Source organism: Eumetopias jubatus, unplaced genomic scaffold (genome assembly GCF_037043125.1).
Source record: "Eumetopias jubatus isolate StellerSeaLion01/CBP00866 unplaced genomic scaffold, mEumJub1_p1.0 scaffold_8, whole genome shotgun sequence".
NCBI lineage: Eukaryota > Metazoa > Chordata > Mammalia > Carnivora > Otariidae > Eumetopias > Eumetopias jubatus.
This window is the reverse complement of record NW_028274814.1, coordinates 122,254,692-122,278,128: the sequence shown is the minus strand read 5'-3', so window position 1 is coordinate 122,278,128 and position 23,437 is coordinate 122,254,692. Positions and strand designations below refer to the sequence as shown.

At 36.9% G+C, this 23,437-nt stretch overlaps 1 protein-coding gene across 2 annotated transcripts in view; it reads right to left on the bottom strand.

Annotated features, from left to right (window-relative positions):
- UTP20 (UTP20 small subunit processome component) overlaps nt 1-23,437 on the bottom strand; it is a 98,022-nt gene that overhangs the window by 17,554 nt on the left and 57,031 nt on the right. Inside the window, exons 33-45 of one of the 2 annotated variants that reach the window (XM_028121621.1) lie at nt 22,903-23,046; nt 22,660-22,710; nt 22,379-22,531; nt 20,264-20,419; nt 19,567-19,707; nt 18,987-19,124; nt 15,636-15,775; nt 15,311-15,393; nt 12,921-13,237; nt 11,739-11,878; nt 11,354-11,510; nt 1,691-1,789; nt 660-827 (exon numbers count right to left, since the gene is read on the bottom strand). In XM_028121621.1, coding sequence (XP_027977422.1) covers nt 660-827; nt 1,691-1,789; nt 11,354-11,510; nt 11,739-11,878; nt 12,921-13,237; nt 15,311-15,393; nt 15,636-15,775; nt 18,987-19,124; nt 19,567-19,707; nt 20,264-20,419; nt 22,379-22,531; nt 22,660-22,710; nt 22,903-23,046 — 1,887 coding nt within the window. The remainder of the gene's footprint in view (nt 1-659; nt 828-1,690; nt 1,790-11,353; nt 11,511-11,738; nt 11,879-12,920; nt 13,238-15,310; nt 15,394-15,635; nt 15,776-18,986; nt 19,125-19,566; nt 19,708-20,263; nt 20,420-22,378; nt 22,532-22,659; nt 22,711-22,902; nt 23,047-23,437) is intronic. The other variant, XM_028121622.2, reaches the window with a different exon arrangement.

The following is a 23,437-nucleotide window of genomic DNA, read 5'->3' as shown; positions in this document are numbered from 1 at the left end:
CTGGTGATGGGTATTAAAGAGGGCACGTTCTGCATGGAGCACTGGGTGTTATACGCAAACAATGAATCATGGAACACTACATCAAAAACTAATGATGTAATATATGGTGATTAGCATAACAAAATAATAAAAAAAAAGAAAAGAAAGGCGAAAACAGTGCAGAGAATGTGAGCTTTGGAACAGAAATCCTTACTCTCCTCTTTAACCATGACTTTTCTGAACCTGCATTTTCTTATCTGTTAGATGGAAGTACCATTGATCTCAGAGTGGCTCTGCGGATTAGAAGTGATAATGAAACACAATGCTTAGAACATAATACATGTTCAACAAATGCCACTTTTCTCCCTCTTGGCAATCTGGGAGTAGCAATCTGACTCCACAAAAGCTATGTTCTTAGCTGCTCACTTGACCCAGCTATAAAATTCACCTGCATTTCAAATTTTTTGCTTCTGCATCACACAGTTTACATCCAGGACTGGTTCTTGGTTTAGAATGCCCAAATAGGGCTGCCAGCTAGTGGCTATATAGTACAGGTTCCCTTAGTATCAAAGGAAATCCTGGTGGTCAGGTGCAGCATTAAGACTTATCCCGCATGGCTCTTTTCAAGAACTCATGATACCGTAACATGGGGATCTCCTGTATTGCATTCAAGTCCTTACCTCTTTTAATGGAAGGATAAGTTTTGTAACCTGATCTTTTCCTATAAACTTGCCCAGGATTTCATAAGAATCGTAACTTTTGCTTCTTCGTGCCTCCATGACCTTGGAGAGGATCTGCTTCACTTCCTTCTCTTCAGCAATGGCACCAAACAACTCATGGTTAAAAATCTTTGAGAGAAAAAAGCCAAATGGCAGTTATATGCAATCAGCAAGATATGTCAACATAAGTAGTCTCTGATATATCCAGATCAAGGGAAAGCAAGTTAGACAGGACTGAAATTAGATGGTAGGAATTCCTATTAGATTTCACTTTTTCAAGGTAGTTCAGGGACCAATTACTGAAAGACAAGCAAATATAGAAACACCTAAAAGTTTTTTCTAAGGGGAAACAAAAGAAGAATACTATATAGATTTACATATACAATTACGGAATATACAGACAGGTACTACTTCTTTGATATTACCAAAGAGCAGCTTAATTTCTCTTTAAAAAACTAATATGATATGATATTTGCAACTTAATTACCAAAACTGATGTGTTTAATTCAAAATGTTTAAGTGTCTACATTTTTTTTATGAGCAAAGACTGTGTAGCACTTAATCCTACCCCGCAAATTATCACATTATCCAATTTTAAAAATTGATTATGAATTTTTCATTATTCTACTTTTCATTGTTCTAGGTAAAGCTTTATAGCTTTTATATAAACCGCAGACTAAATATATCTGATTATTCCTTTAAAACAGATTCTTGGAAGTAGTTGAAATTTTTGCTTATTTTAAAGTTCTTGATACACAACATCAGCTTTCTTTCCAGAAAGGTTATACCAAAACTCATGACCTACTAGCAGTGGCAGGTGCCCATCTCACGTCACTTGATCAGCTCTTTAAACCTCTGCTAATTTAAGAGATAAGACAGTACATTATTTTCATTTCTATAGGCTATAATTATTCCTTAATTTGTGAACTGATTTCCTGTGTCCTTTGCCCAGTTTAAAAAAAACAGTGAAACTTCCTTTTTCTAAATCTTACCTCTATCATTATATCTAAACAAGAGTCCAAATCCCCAACTTGTAGCTTGTTGGTGAGGCCTTGCAGCAACATGTAAACAGTGAAAGTTAGCACATGGACCTAAAATGAAATGCACAGTGAGAATATGAATGGTGAAGAATACCACATTAGGAAAAAAATAAGATCTAAGAAGTACTGTAGAGGGCACTCAGAGTAATATCTGTCATTACTATAGGGAGAAGCTTTGATAAATATCACCGTGTAAAAGACTAACCAGATGATCACTTTGAGCAAAAGATGCTCAGAAACACATTTCTATGCTTGGGATCTATTACTGACTATGACTAAACCAGGCCACTGATTTATAAAGAAAGGCACAAGAGCCTTGAATTTTAAAAACCAACCTGTGAATTAAGGGGCTTGCCAATGTTGAGTGCAATCAAAGCTGTCCTGAAGGAAACAGATGAATTTTTGCCCTTAATATTAACCATAGCTAACATTCCTAAGAGCTTACTATGAGCTATTAGTACTACTATATGAATACCACATACATGTATTAAATTATTTAATCCTCATCCACTGTATCTATGGTGTAGGTGCTATATTATCAGCACTTTTCAGATGAGGAAGCTGAGGCACAAAGAGATCAAGTAACTTGCCACAGGTTGCATGGGTAGCAGTGGTAGAGTCAGGATTTGAAGCCATATGGACTGGTGCCAGAGCCCCTGCTCTGTATCACTATACTATGTTGCCTCTCAAGCTTTTTGCATTCTTTATGCTGCTTCTAATGCTATAAAATTATCATGGTGAACATGAGATAATGATCACAGGCTAACTAAACATAATTGGTTATGAATATATAGATTGGCTTTTATTTTTTAAGTACTCTCTACACCCAGTGTGGGGCTCAAACTCAACCCCAAGATCAAGAGTTGCATGCTCTACTGACTGAGCCCGCCAGGCGCACCTCGACTGGATTCTAAAGGCATAATTTCATATGTAAATACTGGAGATCTTTATGTACTTTTATGCACTTAAAATGTTTGCTGCGGGCTTTATACTTAAAAGTCCTTTTGCGGGGGATGAAGAATGACATTTGAGGAGTACAATTTTGAATAGTGTCTACACAATTCACACTAAAACCCAAACTAGTTGTTCTCTCATCCCTATTTTAATTATTTTAACAAATCATGGAATGGACTTAAGGAACAGGTGGTTAGAGAAAAAAGGGCTACTCATTTAAGTATCTCATGTTCTCCATTAAAATATGGATGAATCCAAAAGACAGAAATATACTGTATTTATCCTTCTATGCCCACGCCTAACACCGCACGTCACATAAAGCAGCAATGGAATAAATGCTGGTTGGAAGAATAGAAAAAAATGAATACTGACAGGGGCTCTGATCCCAGGTAAGATGGAGAAAGCACACTCTACTCTGTCTCTCCCACTGAAAGCAGCTGTTAACACCTGGAAAGATGCATGGAACAGCTATTGGGGAAGAACACCAGAATGCAAGTACCACCAAACTTCCAGGGAGTTTACCACTGTTTTCTGTTCAGTATCCCCCAGCTAACATGCAAGTAGATGCCAGGACGAAGGGAACTCTAGGAGAAGCCCCATATCTTGCTGAGTAGGAGCAGGAACACATAATGCTCTACGTGAGGGAGGAAATCCCTGGTTTTCTTTCTTTCTTTTTTCTGTTCTCCCACACCCCAGCCTCCTACAATCCTGCAGTGATGGTGGTGGCAATGGCCTAGAAATGGGAATTGGCAGGAGCCACAACTCTGTGGGAGGGGACCTTCCTCTGCTTTAGTGGAACTGCATGCTGAGAGGGTAGGCCAATGCTAGCTACTCTTCTCTTTCTGTTTTGCCACCACTAGGCCCCTCCTGTGGGCACAGCCGTGGGAAGTGACAGCAAAGTGGGAGCAATAAAGCCCCAGCTTTCTACCTGGAGGACTGAAACAAATGGAAAACTAAAGTGCTAGCAAAGAAACTAAAGATATAAAGAATTAAGTGGAAATTTTAGAACTGAAAAACCCAATAACCAAAGTAAGAAATTCATTGGATGAGCCCAGCAGCAGGATGGAGATGAAAAAGGAAAGAGTAAGTGAACCAAAGACAAATCAATAAAAACTATTCACATCCAAACAACAGAAAGGAAGAACTGAACAAATAAAAAATACGAAGAGAGCCTCAGGAACCAGCGGGACAAAAACAGAAAGTCTAATATTCATTTCCCTGGAGTTCCAGGAGAGGACAGAGTACAGTGCAAAAGAAGTACCTGGAGAAATAATGGCTCAAAATTTCCCAAATTTGGGAAGCAAATCTCAAATAGACTACCCCCCTGCCAGCCCCCCAACCGCAAAAAGCAAACTCAAATACATCGTAATCAAACTACTGAAAAATAAAGGCAAAGAAAAAGTCTAAAGCAGCCAGAGGAGAAAACGATGCATTACTTAGAGGGGGAAAATGATTTGAATAACTGGATTATTCATCAGAAAGGCCAGAAGGAAGTGATTCAACATTTTTTTTTTTTTGTGATTCAACATTTTTAAAGTGCTGAAAGAAAAGTACTGTTAATGATGACAGAAAACTAAGAGCATTTGCTGCCACCATATTTGCCCTACAAGATTGCTGATGGAAGTTCTTAGGCTGAAGGGAAACAATTACCAGAAACTTGGAAATTCAGAAATTAAAGAAGGGCAGCAGAAATGATAAATATCTGGGCAAACTAACAGACTGTTTTTTTCTTCTTGAGTTCTTTAAAATATGTTTGACAATTACAAGCAAAAACTGTACCACTGCCTGATGAAGTTTTCAATATATGGAGATATAATAGACAAACAACTATAAAATAAAGGATGAAGGGATCCATATGGGGGTAAGGTTTCTATATTCCACTTGAAGTCATAAAATTCTGATTCTGAGTAGAATATTAAAAGTAACTATGTATATGGTAATTCCTAGAGCAACCATCAAAAAACTATTCAAAGAGAGAGTTAAAATGAATACTGATATTTTAATGTGTTAGATTTATAAACTATAGAATAGGAAGCTTACCTTTGAACAAATTCAGATACAGAAAGTAAAGCTAACTATGAGAAGTCTTGACTGGATACTTGAAAAGAACAAGCTACAGTTTTTCTCAAACTTGATTATCACTCAGGGATCCTACTGAAATGCAGATAGTGTAGCTTAGGTGTAGGGCCCTAAATTGTGCATTTCTTTTTTAATTTTATTTTATTTCATTATGTTATGTTAGTCAGCATACATCATTGGTTTTTGATGTAGTGATCCACGATTTATTGTTTTCGTATAGCACCCAGTGCTCCATGCAGTACATGCCCTCCTTAATACCCATCACCTGGCTAACACATACCCTCACCTCCTTCCCCTCTAAAACCCTCAGTTTGTTACTAGGAGTCCATAGATCTGATGGTTCATTTCCCCTTCCGATCCCCCCCCTTCATTTTTCCCTTCCTTCTCCTAATGTCCTTCCTTATGTTCCATAAATAAGTGAAACCATATAATTGACCTTCTCTGCTTGACTTATTTCACTTAGCATAATCTCCAGTCCCATCCATGTTGATATAAAAGTTGGGTATTCATCCTTTCTGATGGCTCAGTAATATTCCATTGTATATATGGACCACATCTTCTTTATCCATTCATCTGTTGAAGGGCATCTCGGCTCTTTCCACAGTTTGGCTATTGTGGACCTTGCTGCTATGAACACTGGGGTGCAGATGGCCCTTCTTTTCACTACATCTGTGTCTTTGGGGTAAATAGCCAGTAGTGCAATTGCTGGGTCATAGGGTAGCTCTATTTTTAATTTTTTGAGGAACCTCCACACTGTAACCGAAAGTGGCTGTACCAACTTGCATTCCTACCAACAGTGTAAGAGGGTTCCCCTTTCTCCACAACCTCTCCAACATTTGTTGTTTCTTGCCTTGTCAATTTTTGCCATTCTAACTGGTGTAAGGTGGTATCTCAAATGTGGTTTTGAATTTCTCTGATGGGTAATGATGATGAACATTTTTTCATGTGTGTGTTAGCCATTTGTATGTCTTCTTCGGAGAAGTGGCTGTTCATGTCTTCTGCCCATTTTTTGACTTGATTATTTGTTTTTTGGGTGTTGAGTTTGAGAAGTTCTTTATAATCTTGGATATCAGCTCTTTGTCTGTAGTGTCATTTGCAAATATCTCCTCCCATTTTGTGGGCTGCCTCTTTGTTTTGTTGACTGTTTCCTTTGCTGTGCAGAAGCTTTTTATCTTGATGAAGTCCCAAAAGTTCATTTTTGCTTTTGTTTCACTAGCCTTTGGAGATGTATCTTGAAAGAAGTTGCTGTGGTCAATGTCAAAGAGGTTACTGCTATGTTCTCCTCTAGGATTTTGATGGATTCCTGTCTCACATTGAGGTCTTTCATCCATTTTGAGTTTATCTTTGTGTATGGTGTTAGAGAATGGTCGAGTTTCATTCTTCTGTATATAGCTGTCCAATTTTCCCAGCACCATTTATTGAAGAACTTTTTTCCATTGCTTATTTTTTCCTGCTTTGTCAAAAATTATTTGACCATAGAGTTGAGGGTCCATATCTGGGCTCTAACAGAGAATATAGACATTGATCTATATGTCTGTTTTTGTGCCAATACCATGCAGTCTTGGTGATCACTGCTTTGCAATATAGCTTGAAATCTGGCAATGTGATGCACCCAGCTTTATCTTTTTTAACATTTCCTTGGCGATTCGGGGTCTTTTCTGATTCCATACAAATTTTTAGGATTGTTTGTTCCAGCACTTTGAAAAATGTCATAGGAACTTTGATCGGGATGGCGTTGAAGGTATACATTGCTCTGGGTAGCATAGAAATTTTAACAATGCTTACTCTTCCGATCCATGAGCATGGAATATTTTTCCATATTCTGCTGTCTTCTTCAATTTCTTTCATGAGTGTTCTGTAGTTCTTAGAGTACAGATCCTTTACCTCTTTGGTTAGGTTTATTCCGAGGTATCTTATGGTTTTTGGTGCTATTGTAAATGGAATCGTTTCTCTAATTTCTCTTTCTATGGTTGCATTGTTAGTGTATAAGAAAGCAACTGATTTCTGCGCATTGATTTTGTATCCTGCCACATGACTGAAATTGCTGTATGAGTTCTAGTAATTTGGGGGTGGAGTCTTTTGGGTTTTCCACATAAAGTATCATGTCATCTGCGAAGAGAGAGAGTTTGACTTCTTCTTTGCCAATTTGAATACCTTTTATTTATTTTTGTTGTCTGACTGCTGTTGCCAGGACTTCTAGTACTATGTTGAACAACAGTGGCGAGAGTGGGCATCTTTGGCGTGTTCCTGATCTTAAGGGAAAGGCTCTCAGCTTTTCCCCACTGAGGATAATATTCACTGTGGGTTTTTCACAGATGGATTTTATGAACCTGAGGAATGTTCCCTCTATCCCTATACTCTGAAGTTTTAATTAGGAAAGGATGCTGTATTTTGTCAAATGCTTTTTCTGCATCAACTGAGAGGACCATATGGTTCTTCTCTCTCCTCTTATTAATGTGTTCTATCACATTGATTGATTTGTGAATGTTGAACCACCCTGCATCCCAGGGATAAGTCCCACTTGGTCGTGGTGGATGATCCTTTTAATGTATTGTTGGATCCTATTAGCTAGGATTTTGTTGAGGATTTTTGGAATCCATATTCATCAGGGATATGTCTCTGAAATTCTCCTTTTTGATGGGGTCTTTGCCTGGTTTGGGGATTAAGATAATGTTGGCTTCATAGAATGAGTCTGGAAGTTTTCCTTCTGTTTTTATTTTTTGAAATAGCTTCAGGAGAATAGGTATTATTTCTTCTTTGAATGTTTGGTAGAATTCCCCAGGGAATCCATCAGCCCTGGACTCTTGTTTTTTGAGAGATTTGTGATCACGGCTTCAATCTCGTTATTGGTTACTGGCCTATTCAGGTTGTCAATTTCTTCCTGTTTCAGTCTTGGCAGTTTACAGGTTTCCAGGAACACATCCATTTCTTCCAGGTTGCTCAATTTACTGGCATATAGTTTTTGATAATAATTTTTTTTAAAAAGATTTTATTTATTTATTTGAGAAAGAGAGCACATGAGGGGGGGAAGGTCAGAGGGAGAAGCAGACTCCCTGCTGAGCAGGGAGCCCGATGCGGGACTCAATCCTGGGACTCCAGGATCATGACCTGAGCTGAAGGCAGTTGCTTAGCCAACTGAGCCACCCAGGCGCCCTTGATAATAATTTCTTTTTTTTTTTTTTTTAAGATTTTATTTATTTATTTGAGAGAGAGAGAACGAGAGACAGAGCACAAGAGGGAAGAGGGTCAGAGGGAGAAGCAGACTCCCCGCTGAGCAGGGAGCCCAATATGGGACTCGATCCCGGGACTCCAGGATCACGACCTGAGCCGAAGGCAGTCGCTTTAACCAACTGAGCCACCCAGGCGCCCCTCCCATAGGTTTTGGAACAATGTGTTTTTGTTCTCATTGGTTTCCATGAATTGTTTAAGTTCTTTGATTTCCTGGTTGACCCAAACATTCTTGAGCAGAATGGTCTTTAGCTTCCAAGTGTTTGAATTTCTTCCAATTTTTTTCTTGTGATTGAGTTCCAGTTTTAAAGCATTATGGTCTGAGAATATGCAGGGAATAATCTCAGTCTTTTGGTATCAGTTGAGACCTCATTTGTGACCCAGTATGTGGTCTATTCTGGAGAAAGTTCCATGTGCGCTTGAGAAGAATGAGTATTCTGTCGTTTTAGGGTGGAATGTTCTGTATATATCTATGAGGTCTATCTGGTCTAGTGTGTCATTCAAAGCTCTTGTTTCTTTGTTGATTTTCTGTTTAGATGATCTGTCTATTGCTGAGAGTGGAGTATTGAGGTCTCCTACAATTAACGTATTATTATCAATATGACTCTTTATTTTGGTTAACAGTTGGCTTATGTACATGGCTGCTCCCATGCTGGGGGCATAGATACTTACAATTGTTAGATCTTCTCATTGGATAGACCCTTTAAGAATGATATAGTGCCCTTCTTATCTCTAACCTCAGTCCTTTAGCTTAAAATCTAATTTGTCTGATATAAGAATTGCTACCCCAGCTTTCTTTTGAGGTCTGTTGGCATGGAAGATGGATCTCTATCCCTTCACTTTCAGTCTGGATGTATCTTTAGGCACAAAATGAGTCTCTTGTAGACAGTATATGGATGGGTTGCCGTTTTATGGGAGCATTTAGGTCGTTCACATTGAGCGTGATTATTGAAAGATATGAATTTATTGTCATCATGTTGCCTGTGAAGTTCTTGTTTCTACAGACTGTCTCTGTAAATTTCTGTTCTATATCACTCTTGGGGTCTTTCGCCTTTTATAGAACCCCCCTTAATATTTCTTGCAGGGCCGGCTTAGTGGTCACATATTCTTTCAGTTTCTGCCGGTCTTGGAAGCTCTGCATCTCTCCATCCTTTCTAAATGATAGCCTTGCCAGATAATGTATTCTTGGCTGCATGTTCTTTTCGTTTAGTACCCTGAATATGTCTTGCCAGCCCTTTCTGGCTTGCCAGGTCTCTGTGGATAGGTCTGATGTTATTCTGATGTTCCTCCCTCTGTACATAAGGAATCTCTTCCTCCTAACTGCCCTTAAGATGGTTTCCTTGGTTCTAAGATTTGTGAGTTTTACTATTACATGCCAGGGCGTTGGCCTATTTTCCTTGATCTTGGGAGGGGTCCTCTCTGCCTCTAGGACAAGAATGTTTGTTTCATTCCCCAGATTAGGGAAGTTCTCAGCTACAATTTGCTCAAATATATCTTCTAGTCCTCTCTCTCTCTCCACCTCCTCAGGGATCCCAATAATTCTAACATTGGAACGTTTCATGGTGTCACTTATTTCTCTGATCCTATTTTCATGGATTCTGAGTTGTTTCTCCCTCGCCTCCTCTTTATCCTTCTTTTCTATCAACTGGTTTCCTAGATCACTGATTCATTCTTCTGCCTCGCTTACCCTAGCTGTTACATTATCTAGATTAGATTGGATCTCATTGATAGCATTTTTAAGTTCTGCTAGTTCAGCTTTCATTTCTGCCCTTAGAGACTGTTTCCATTAATCAATTTCTCCATTCTAGCTATTGTCTTCACAAATGCTACCCTGAATTCCATTTCCGACACCTTGGTTTTATCTGTATCCATTTGTAAATCTGTGGCAGATGTCACAGTCTCTGAGTCCTTCCTATTTTGGGGGTCCCTCCTCCTAGTCATTTTGTTGATGGGTGGTTGAAGGAATGTACAGAGTCCAAATTACTGACCACAACCCAAGCAAGATGTACCTGTTTTATAGGGACCTTAGGGTTGCAAGTCTCTTGTTCTCCCGGCGTGTCTTTTGGGGGAGGGGCCTGCTGCGCTGTTTGGGCAGAGTTGCCCTGCCCGCTGTTGGGGGGGAGGGGATGGGCTCAGTGAAAACCGGTTTTTTGGGGCTTTTGTTCTCTGACAGCTTTCCCTGGCGGTTTTCCGCATCTCTTCCAAGAGTCAGAGCAGAAGAGATTGTTTCCAACCCTCTGCCTCAGAGCGGAGAGATCGCACTCTGTTCTTCAGTGAGCTCTCCAGGCCACACTATCTCCGTTTCTGACTGTGCTGCTATAAACTGCAGTGTCCTGGGTTGTGTGCCCCTCAAGCAGGGCTCCCAGTCCTCACCTCCAGGATGGGACACGTCTCTGCCCTTTGTGCTTCTACAACTGCCAGCTGCCACCAGTTTGCACATGCACGGCCCCGCCACTCTGGGTTTCCGTCTGGGGGACTGCCCTAAAGTCCTTTCCCCATTGCTACCAGTCTGTGAGTCTGTACCCTGTCCCCAGTGCAGGAGGCTTTTGCGCTCCTGTGTTATTTCACCTTCCCGGCGCCAGAGCTTATAGCAAGCAGCTCCCTCCCCCTTCCATTTATCTTCTAATATCTGCCCACGGAATCACAGCTCCCTGCTTCATACCTCAAAACCAACCACCTGCAATATTCTTTGTAGAGATCCAGATCTATCTTCTTACATCTCAGGCTGATTTTGTGGGTGTTCAGAGTGGTCTGGTAGATATCCAGCTCAATTCCGGGGACTGGTTGGAATAGGGTCCCCTACTCCTCCGCAGTCTTTTTCTGCATAATTGTGCATTTCTAACAAGCTCCCAGGTGTTGCTGATGGTGCTTATCCAAGATCCATACTTGTGGAGTAGTGAGGAGCTAGCCAGTCATGTCACTACTTAAAGAGCTTTGTACTCCAACTGGGGTTCCTATTTTATTACTTCTATCATATGGTTCAACTCTTAAAGCAAATGTGTATGTTCTTTATTATTCACATTTGTGGTAATACATTCAACATGCATTCAACAAGAATATTTTTAAAAACTCAGAAAATACAAAACTTGGTATCAAATGATTTGGGAAAAAAAGAGGTTATGTAATCCAGGCCTGTAAGTGACTTTATAAAAATCAAATATAAGAGATTTTTTTTTTCTTTTAAATAGATTTTTAAAATGCTGATTAGAAACCTGTGAATATTCTTGATTGCTACTGTAGTGGATCAACTTTACTGAAGACAAACCCATAGCACCTTCACTTATAGAGTTCAAACTGCAAACATTTGAATTTCAATCTGACCTCTGTGAATATAAGGCACATAATGCAATTTACCTGATATCCACGGACAAGGGTAGTCTGTAACTCTTTTAAAATATACTGTAGGTAGTGCACACCTAGATCTTCTATTATTTTTGCTAGAGTGCTGCGTGCAATGTCTCTGATTTCCTGTGTTCTGTTCTTGAGGAGGGCACATACTTTCAACAAAATACTAGAAAATGAAAAGTTGAAAAGGACTAATCAAAATACAGAAGCAAATAAAAATACAAACATCCTTTTGTCTCTTAATTATTCAGTAACCCAAATTTCCCAGTTAAGATTCGAAATCACAGCATATTTTGACAGTACTTCTCTTCCTCACAAAAGAGATTCAAGAGTCAGGAAGAAAGAACTGATTTTTGAGTTTCACTGAACTTTTCTAATTTGTCACACAATATACCTTGGCAGATTAGCTTCCATAACTTCTTGTGGAAGGGACTGCATTAGTTTAACCATGGCAAAAGCTAAAGGAACGCGAACTACTTCCTCATCATTCACAACTTTGGATTTTATGAGCTTGTGTTCTTCTTCCCTTTTAGTCTGTAAGAAAAATTTAGGTTAAACTAAAACAAAAATAAATGGATCAGGGACCTACAAACATTGCAACCTTGCATTTGAAAGGTAAGCTCTTTTGATACATTTTATGACCATTTCCAAGTTTACGGTCTTAAAATGAAACTAAATTATGCAATTTGAGAATAACCCTCTAAAAATCATAAAACTAGTAGGAATAAGGTTTTTTCCAAAGGAGAAACCAGAAAAAAATAAAGCCAAATTTTCACTGATGTAGATTAAGACTGCTGTGAAATATATAAAAATCGTAAGAAATCTCTATCAATTGGGATTTTCAAGACTTTGAGTGACACTGTTGGTATGTAAGAAATACAGTGCCTCAAATAAGTTATATTTACAAATATACCAAATGATCAAGTCAATATTTTACACCAGGGGCTGGCAAACTTCTGTAGAGGGTCAGATACTAAGTATTTTTGGCTTTATGATCTCTCTTGAAGCTACTCAACTCTGCTGTGGTAACATAAAAGATGAATTAAACAGTATGTGTACAACAATGAGTGTGAGTGTGTTCCAATAAAACTTCATTTACAACAACAGGCTGCAGGCTAGATCCCGCCCATGGACCACAGTTTGCCAATCAATGTTTTACACTGAGAAGGAAAGGCTCTGACTTCATGAGAATCCACTGCTAAATATTATCCCTGTTAACCAGGAAGAAGATGAATTTTGAACAGCAGAGAAGTGGCCAACATGTTGAAAAGGAAAACATACTCTAATTTTTTAAAACTTTTTCTTTTTTGGATATAAGAGTCATCTAATTAATTGCTTTGGAGATAGGAAGCATATGTCTACCATATGAAAATCATAATGAAGAAACATTAGCTGCAGCAGGAGACGAACCTAAAGATGATGAGACAAATCAAGGGAGGTAAAACTGTGAAGTGTTGAGGTAAAAGAAAATCCAAAAGCTGAAGTCAATCAATGATAGTTAGGAGCCTCAGTCTGACAGGGCCACACAAACACCTGGGTTCACACAGACATCCTGCGCCCCAAAGAGAATGATTACCGTAGATGCCAGGCATTTATGTAGCCGGGGAAGGATATCCCCAGTTATGGTTCCTTGGATATTTTTAATTGTTCTCTCCAATTCTTCCTTATTCCGAGGAAGGAAAGAGATGGACTCCGTGATACACTCAGGTTCTCTAGCTGATGTCCCTTCACAATCAGCTGGATCAGGATTTCCCAATTTTTGGCTATTGTCTGACAAACTCTTACATTTGTTTTCCTTCTCTTCCTCATCCATTTGCTCTAATTCCATGGCTTCATGCTCGGGCAACTCAATCACTTCTATTGTGTCTATGTTTAGTAAACAACAAAAGTCACCTTAAATCAAATAAGGAAACAACACAGTTGTGTTACGTAGTCTTTCCCACCAACATCCAATAAAAACTAGTCATCACTATGGGTAGGCAAGGTAAGTGCTGAGGAAATAGCACTAAATGAAAGGGTTATGGTTTTTTGCTGTCTTACACTTTGGAGCCTAATGACGAATAGAGACAAGTAAACTCACAGTTATGAGGGTGGGAGAGCAAGTACAGGGTACTTTGGGAATATACTAGGAGGCTAGGCTGGGAGGAAGGTCTTAACCAAAAGAAAGCTTCTAAAGTACTGTGGTTGGAGGTTTCCAAAAACAAAAACCTATACTCATGAGCATGAAAATCATAATGGCAGCCAACAGTTGTCATGTGGAAATGTCCCTTACTATAGGGTCCAGTTTATTAAAGAAAATTAGGCAGGACAGTACTGTGGGACAAGTCCCGGCTTGGCTCTGCTAATAAGCCATGTGACCAGCATAGGCTCTGGATTCTTTATTGGTAAGCTGGAGATGGCACCTACCTTACAAGGCTATTGTGTGAGGATTAAATGAGATAAAAAGTCTGTAATGCACCCAAAATATGTTTCTGACACTTCACTGACTTTCAAAAATGGTAGCTATTAGTCTTTATTTTGTTTACTGGCCATGTAGCTTTGGGAAAGTTACTTTACACTTCTGAACTGTAATTTCTCATATCAAAAACGATGCGGTAACTAACAACTAAGGTTCTTGTAAGATTCTTATGAAAACAAATAAGATAATGTCTATATAAAGGTCCAGGTCATAGAAGGTGCTCAATTAATGTTTCAAACTTCAGTCATATCTAAGAAGAAAAGAGACAGTTAAGCAAATTAAGTATCTTAATTTTTAATGTTTCTGTTTATGCAAAATTGCAAAATGCAGATTCCACTGCCTGAAAATAAACCGTTAAGGGGCTGTAGTACATTAATAGTTTACAACATACATAGTTCCTACAAATTCAAGCCAGTCTTTGCTATTAGTGTGGCTCTACAGTGATTTTACTGTGAATCAAAGAATTAGAAAATTTTGAATAGGAAGGAATGTTGGAGTAGTGCAAACTGAGAGCCAGAATATTTCAATGTCTTTAGCAAAAACAATTAGCCTATTGGCCCATTTAAGTGTTCATTCTTTTCTTTTAATAGGTTAAGGAAATTTCTAATTATTCCTTATTTGATATCAATAGATACTGAATTTAATCAAATGTTTCCCTTGTGTCTCTTTAGATGACCACATGTTTTTTGCATGCTAATATGTTAAATTCCATTAACCAAGTATACCAACTTCATGAGTTGGTGGAAGCTTCCTTTATCAATCATCTGAAATGGCAGGCATAAGGTTGAAATTCCTTAAATATTTGTAGAACTTGCCTATAAAACAGTGTGAACCTGGTATTTTCATCAAGAGGTTTTTAAACTATAGTCAATTTCTTTAGTGGTTAGAGGTACACCCAGATTTTCTATTTCTTCTAAAGCCAGCTTTTGTATTTTATTTTTCTAAGAATTTGTATGTCTCACTCAAGTATTCAAATTTTTAAGTATAAAGAGCATAACATTATTTAACCTTTTTCATTTAATTGTGATCTTTTAAAATTCATAATGTTTTTATGCCTTCTATTTTTACTGACCAATTTTGAAAGAGCTTTGCCAATTTATAATTTTTTCAAATATCTAAAATTATTTTTAGCTATGATGATCCTTTCTTATTGTATCTACTTTATATTTCATTAACTGTTGCTCTACTTTTTAATTATTTCCTTATACTTTCTTTGCATTCATTGCTTAATGTTCTTTTCATACATGCAGGTGGTAAAATTGGATTTCTATATAAATAGTCTACAGCTCAGATTTTTTGCCCATATAATTTAGACTGGCCTTCTCTATTGTTAAATAAGTTTTTACACAAATAAACCATCTGCTTTAACTTCCTCCTGACTCATTCACTGGTCACTGCTCTAGGAGCAGAAAAGGGTGGTAAGCTGAATTTTGCCATCTTTAATTCATCATCATCAATTATCCAAGAGCAGAATGGAAATTTAGTTTAAGAAAGTTTCAAAAACTTACTTTCATCATTCTGGATTTTTCTCACTTGTTCTTCAAGAGTTTTGTGGTCAAAGTGGAATGCTTCTAACACTATTACTAGCAAACTGTTAAAAAAAGAAGGTACACAGAAATGTTTGCTTGATTCACAACATCATTTGATTAAAAGTAAACATTTAAAGACTTACAAACATTAATATTACTTTTACCAGTTTTAGTTATTTTTGATGTTAACAAACATTAACATAACCTCAATACAAGGTAAAAGTAAACTGAGATGAGCAAGACTACTTCAAGAAATAATCCAAAACTGACATTTTAAAATACAAAGAAGTTTGACCATACATACCTGACACCCAGCTTTTGACTGATCTGTCCTGTCTGTAAAACATGAATGAAATGTTTCAAGTAATAGATATATGCTGACCAAGAGAGATGTCTGCAAATAGCTCCAATAACTTCTGTGGCAGCAATGGTTATATTTTCATGCTGTAAAACATATCAAGAATATCAACACAGAATTACATTTACTAACAAAATGTTAGTAACAGAGCCAATTTCATACATTAAAAAGCTTAGATAGTCGGTGACCAGCAATTACAGAAAGGAAGGAATGACCAAGCTATACTCCACCCCCCGCCCCACCTAGCTCTAAGAAAAGACACTGTCAATTAAAGGAATGAAACTGTATTTTAATTAAATGGTATTAATACACTTTGGGTTTTTTTTTTCCACTCAGACCTCTCTGATGGGTTCAAGCCTACAGACTGTGAATGAAGTAAATTCATATGTAAAAGTTGACAAACACTAAAGTTAACTTTAACACACAGTTCAGCATTCAACAGTACATTATGTTGGAGACATCTCTTTCATGCCATCATAGAGAACAGGGACTGGATTTACCCTCATACCTTAAACTAGAAAAGTAGACAAAAATATATGAAATAGCAGTTTTCAGACTTTGGACATCAAACAGTACAGTTCAGTGCTCCCTGAGAGTATGGCAACAAATGAAGTGTGTCTTATAATTGCCCTAATTCACAGTGTCAAGCACAGGAGGAGAAACCCAACAAGGGCCCAGTGGTCTCCCTGATATAAGGAGACAGAGCTGAGGCTATGGCAGCTAGAGTCCACAGGGCAAAGCACCAGACAGGAGAGAGCTATACAGAGTAAGCCGCATAGGCATACCAAGAAGCAGAAAAATACAACTCATGAGAAGAAAAATCAACTAGTTGAAAGAGACCCCAAAATGACACAGATGATAGACTTATAGTAGACAAAGGCAGTAAGACAAATGATAAAATTACATTCCATAAGGTCAAAAAGGGAGAGGAAAGCAAGAACATGTTAAGAAAAGAGAGGTAAGATATAAAAAAGGCCCAAACTGAACATCTAGAAATGGAAAACAGTTCTGGGAGGGAAGACACACTGGATAGGATTAAAAGCAGATTAAGACTCTGAAGAAGAAAAGCAGTAAACTTAAAGACACAGTAATACAAAAATGAAACAAAATGAAACCCAGAAAAAAAAATAATGGAAAAAAAAAAAAGAGCCTCAGTGTGTTTGAAACAACTTTGAGTGGCCTAATATACACTGGGGTCTCCAAAATCAAGAAGGGGACCCAAAAGTATCCTTGAATAAATAATGGCCAAAATTTACAAATTTGAAGAACACTACAACTCAATAGCTCCAAGAAGCTCAACAAACCCCAAACATAAGAAACATGAAGGAAACTACACTAAGGCACATTGTAATCAAATGGCTTAAAACCAGTGATAGAGAAAATTTTCAAGGCAGTCAGAAAAAGAATAGATACATTACACTCAGAGTAATAAAGATAGGAATGACTTCTTTTTGGAAATGATATAAACCAGAAGACAATAGAGCAATTATCTTTATAAAGACCAGAAAGAAAAAAAACCTGTTAATCTAGAATTCCATACCTAGAAACATTACTTATAAAAGCAAAAATGAGAAAAGACAAATAAGAACTGAAAGAATTCACCACAAGTTGTGCTACAAAAAAATCTGAAGGAGGTCTTCCTTCCTATAAGGAGTAAAATGATACAGGAATATATCTGGATCTACCCAAAGGAATGATTGGAAAATTATAATTAATTGGAAGTGACCAGAAATTATAAATATGTAAGCAAATATAAAAGATCTTTCATTACTTTGAAAGATTTCTTTAAAAGATAATTGTTTATTCTTTTAAAGATCTTATTTATTTATTTGAGATATAGAGAGACAAAGCACAAGCAGGGGGAAGGGCAGAGGGAGAAGCAGCCTCCCCACTGAGCAAGGAGGCAGATGTGGAACTCGATCCCAGGACCCTGGGATCATGACCTGAGCTGAAAGCAGACGCTTAAATGACTGAGCCTCCTAGGCGCCCCAATAATTGACTGTTTAAAGCAAAAACAACAACAACGTGTGGTGTGGTTTAAAACTGATACAGAGGTAAAATCTACAAAAAAAAAAAAAAAGCTCCATGATAACTAGTAAGCCAACAGAGAAAATAAAATCATTTAAAAAATCCAATTAATCCAATACAAGGAAAGAAAAAAGAGGGACAAATGGAAAATAAATAACAACATCAACAATTTAAACCTAACATATTAATAGTGATATTAAATGTAAATGGCCTAAAACCAATTAAAAGGCAGAGATTGTCAGATTTGATAAAACCGCCAAGACCCAGTTGTATGCTATCTACCAGAAACCAACTGTAAATATAAAGTCACAATGTGTTAAAAATAAAACTAAAAGGATATACCAAGTTAACATCAACCAAAACTAAATATAACTTATTTTTTCCATCTACACCTCCTTCCTATTTTACTGCCATCAAAGTATAAGTTGGTTGTGCCTACTGACTTTTAAACTGGAATTTGGGGGAGTATTCTTTTATTTACTTAGGTAATTCTTTAAAAACTTTTGAAACAACAGGGGAAACCTAACTTTGCACAACACTATGTTATCAACACAGCATAAATTCAAGTCACAACTCCTGATATCACCTCAATTAGACTTAAATTTCTGGGTACTGTCTTTCATTATTCTAAACAATAATCTATCAAGGCCTTACAATGTGCCAGGCACTGTTTTTGGCACTATGTAGTATAATAGTGAAGACAGTCCTAAGTTCAAACACTGATTCTCATTCTGTATGTCTCTAAGAAATTTAAATACCTCACTTATTCCCAGTTTACTTTCCTGTAAAATAGTGACAACAGTCCCTATAGGGTTAAGCTGGGGTGATGATGAAGTAAGATTATATAAAGTACTTAGAATAGTTCCTGTATCTGGTACAATGCTAAAGAAAAGGTAGCTATTATTTAACTTCATTTCTTATGAGCCATTTGGGAAAACAATGATTCTGCTGATTAATGGCATTTACCAGAATTAAGTCCTATGATACAAAAATAAAAGTATACTAGGTTAGTAATGTGATCATTTATTTCTAAGAGGGGAAATATTTTGTGGTTGGCCTTTGTGGGCTAATAATAGTGAAAATAAAAATTACAACTACCATTTATAGAGCATTTACTATGTGCCAAGTACAATTCTAAGGGCATCAGAACTATTTTAAGTCTCTAATTATTGTGACAACATCAATATGGATGTTACCAACCCCACAGGCACTTTGGAAAAGTGTCATGGTATGGGTAGAGGTTAACGGTTTCTAGATCTAATGTCCTACCTTGAGCATTTTCTCATCAAAAATTGGAGTCATGGCATAAGGCATGATGTAATTCTGAAGAGCTTTAGAAGAAAGCACAACTTTGCCTTCCATTAGTTGTTTTGCCAGTTTCTTCAAGGCTCTTGCTCTTCTGTGGATCTATGAGTTAGATAAAATAAGAATTAGTTACTGAATACACTCACCTACAACCAGCTCCATTTTAGTATCATGTTCCTTTTCCATGAAAAGATTAAAGGAGTGAAATACAGTCCATGTGTTACATGAACAAACACCTGTGCCTTGATTTGTTTCCAGAGCTATAATCCATAGCATTTATTTAACAATGGATCCTAAAACATTTATGTACTTCTTAGGAAATGGCAGAGAAATGTGACACTATTATTGTGGTTTATGATACCATGAAAAGACCCCAGGAAAATGATCATTTCCTGTGCTAATTTGACTGACGATCATGAAGACCAAGGAATGAGAGGCTCAAAACTTTTTGGAAAATTAATATATCTTTTTACATGAGATAGAACAGTTTGAAATGCTTATTTTATAGGCAGAAAAAAAAAAACAACACGGAAGTGTCTTCTACCTGAATGTGCTTCATATTCTCAAAGAAGTCCATTTCTGGATCATGGCAATCAGTAAGCTGTACCAAGTCTTTAAATTCTGGTTGATCTGGAAAGGTTTGAACTAAACAGGAAAGCACTGTGGTATAATCCTGTTGTATATTCTGCAAATGCCAAGTTGAGAAAAAAAAATATTTTTTTAAGAATTTGCTTTCTAGGGCGCCTGGGTGGCTCAGTTGGTTAAGCGACTGCCTTCGGCTCAGGTCATGATCCTGGAGTCCCAGGATCGAGTCCTGCATCAGGCTCCCTGCTCAGCAGGGAGTCTGCTTCTCCCTCTGACCCAACCCCCTCTCATGCTCTCTCTCTCTCTCATTCTCTCTCTCAAATAAATAAATAAAATCTTTAAAAAAAAAAAGAATTTGCTTTCTAGATAATATAAAGAGACACACAATAAAGCCCGTATAATTTTTTTCATTTTTTTTTAAAGTAAAACATTCCTACTGTAAACACAAACTATAAGATCAGAAATGATCACTCTCCTTTCTATTCCTACTGTCCTTTTAAGAGTTTGGTGAGTATTTATGCAATCAAGTATTTTAATTAAATGTACTAAGCCTGACTGCTTTTCAACAACAGCCTAAGTAGGGAAAAATAAAACCAAAACCAAAACCCACAACAGTAGCACGTAAAAGACAAAGATACAATTGAAAACCCCAATACCTCTGTCTGGCTCTTCAATCCTTTCCTCAACTTCTCCAGGAGTGAACGATGAATGATTTCCCTATATTCTTTTTCTGTGACGTTCAGAGCAGCTAGTTTTTTGATGATACTCATCAGGCACATGCTGGCATTATCACTTAAAGACATGTCTCCTAACTGGAAACAGGAAAAGAAACAAAACAAAACAAATTATTCTGTGTAATAACTATAATATGGAATATTATTTCCCAATGGAAGAGTTTACAAAATGTTGCCACTCCTCTACGTAAAGATTCCTCCTAAGAAATGTCCGCCAAGTACATCATACCTAAGGAAGAACCAAATGTAGGGCTGTGAGGAATATGCAGGTATACCTCAGAGATATTGTGAGTTTGGTTCCAGACCACCACAGCAAAGTGAAAATCGTAATAAAGTGAAATAAATAAATTAATTTTTTGGTCTCCCAGTGCATGTAAAAGTTATGTTTACACTATACTGTAGTCTATTAAGTTTGTAAAAGCATTATGTCTAAAAAAACAAGGTATATAACTTAATTAAAAAAACACCATGATCTGTGATTTCAGTGCATCATAATCACTGATCGCAGATCATTGTAACAAATATAATCATAATGAAAAGGTTTGAAATACTGTGAGGATCAACATAACGTGACACAGAGATAAAATCAGCAAATGCTGTTGGAAAAATGGCACTGATAAGACTTGTTCAAAGCACCGTTGTCACAAACCTTCAGTTTGTAAAAAAAAAAAAAAAAAGAAAAAAAAACCTAAAACCCAAAAACACAGTATCTGCAAAGCATGATAAAATGAGGTATGCCTGTAGTAAATAACTCTGAAAAATCATGCTTATTGAGAAGTGACACTCTGATTTGGAAAATACAGTGAAATAGACTTTTTGATTAGTTTTATTTCTCAAACAGAACGAAAGGTTCACTAAAGCCAGTTTTCAATATTCAATATAATGTGTAACTGAAAATGACAGATTTGGGTGGTATAATTCTGGTTAGTTGTGCTCTAGTTCCTGGTTTGAACAATGTAGGTAGTGAACGTGGAGAAAGAAGTATTGTCAACTCAGCCAACCAGGCAGTGATTTGGAGTTCTTTGTGCTAGAATTTGACATTAAATATGAAGAATTAGCCCCAAATGGGGAGATTACTTTTCCACCTATTACATAATCATTAATATCAGATGAATAATTATGAAACGCCACAAAGAGATTACTGATGCCATTACATGGTTAAATATAAATCAAGTGTTCCATTCTCCCCAGTTTTGGGTTTTAATTCAGTTCAGCAACATGGTACTTAATATAGTCCAAACCCTTTATATTTCTGTATCAATAAAAGTAATCTAATATATATATTATGTTATGTACATATAATATAGTGACGAAATAATATAGTGATGAAACTTCAACAAAAAACTGAGATGTAATTGAAATACTATAAAATTCACCCTTTTAAAGTGTACAATTCAATGGTTTTTAGTATATTCATAAGGTTGTGCAACCACTACCACTATCTAACTTCAGAACATTTTTCATCCCGCCCAAAATAAAACCCTGTATCAATCAGAAGTCCTCCCCCCGGTTCCCATTCCTCCCTCCCCTGGCAGCCCTAGTTAACTACTAATTTACTTTCTGTCTCTATGAATTTTCCTATTCTAATACACAGCTTATGGATTTTTCAAAGTGCTTCCACATGTATTATTTTATTCAAAATATTTGTCTTTTAAATCACGACAATAACAATATGGTCTTCACCAAACAAAATAGTCTGCAGCTAAAAGAAATTTTACACAAAAATCTTTGTCTTGGGGTGCCTGGGTGGCTCAGTTGGTTAAGCAACTGCCTTTGGCTCAGGTCATGATCCTGGAGTCCCAGGATCGAGTCCCGCATCGGGCTCCCTGCTCAGCGAAGAGCCTGCTTCTCCCTCTAACCCTCCCCCTTCTCATGTACTCTCTCTCTCTCATTCTCACTCTCTCAAATAAATAAATAAAATCTTTTAAAAAAAAAAATCTTTGTCTTGCTCAAAATACAAATTAAGAAATCAGGTCATGTAGTTGTATTATCAAAACAATGAAAAACAATCCATAAATTTTTGCTATAAAAACCTACCTCCATATTATAGAAACAATTATGCATAACTGGAATTAGGTAGTTAACATCCACAGTTTGCATCTCTTTAATATAAGAAGTGATGGTCTGGAATGTTGAGAAGCGAACATCAAAGTTGATATCATCAAGATGTCTTTGATCAAAGGCGTTAAGCTACAAGAAATGAAAACATTGAAATACTGTGAAACACCGAAAACAGAGATGAAGGTATATAAATCTTAAATAAACAAAAATGATAATACTTTTGAAGCAAAAGAGAAATATAAGACTTTCTCTCTTACCTTGACAATATCAGTAATATATTTTAATCCACTCTCAAAATCAGAAAGAGTCTAAAAGGAATGAAAACAGTATATTATTATTGAATAAAACCTTAACTTTTCTGCCCTCCTCCCTTCAACTCCCCCTTTCCTCTCAAATTATATGAAACATCATGTTGACAAGAAAGCTGTTAATATGTGTTACATGTCATAGTTATCTTTTTAAAAAGGGGTGGTTTGGGGGTAGAAATGGGCATTACAGACCTGGAAAACTGTACAAAGCAATTGTCTTGACAACTTATTTTTAATAACCGAAAAGAGTTTTGCTAGAGGCTTGAGGAAGCTTGTAGGCTCCAGACAATGTTTCAACAGGTTTTGTACTGTCACCAAAATATCAACCTCTGTATCCTTAAGAAGAAATATTAAGAGAAATTACATTTCAGTAATTTAGAAAACTGGTCAACTTGGCTTTAATATTACAGAACAAAAAACAAACAATTATCACTAAGAAGCAGAAGTAGTAATTAGAAAAGTTATTTCACAGGCCTTTAAAAGTTCTTAGCATTTTAACTTAACATAAAATCCACAATAATGTCCATTAACAGTTTCTTCCTTTAATTCTAATAGAAAAAGACACATGGTTTTGGAACATAATTTCTTCTATGTCTAGTCCAAAAAGGGCCAAGAAAAATGAGCTTGTTGAAGAAAAATACACACTTCTGGTTGTCTACAGATCTGTGGTCTTCTATACTGAATTACTATGTGGTAAGAGATGTTCAGTGTAGCTACTAAGGTCTTA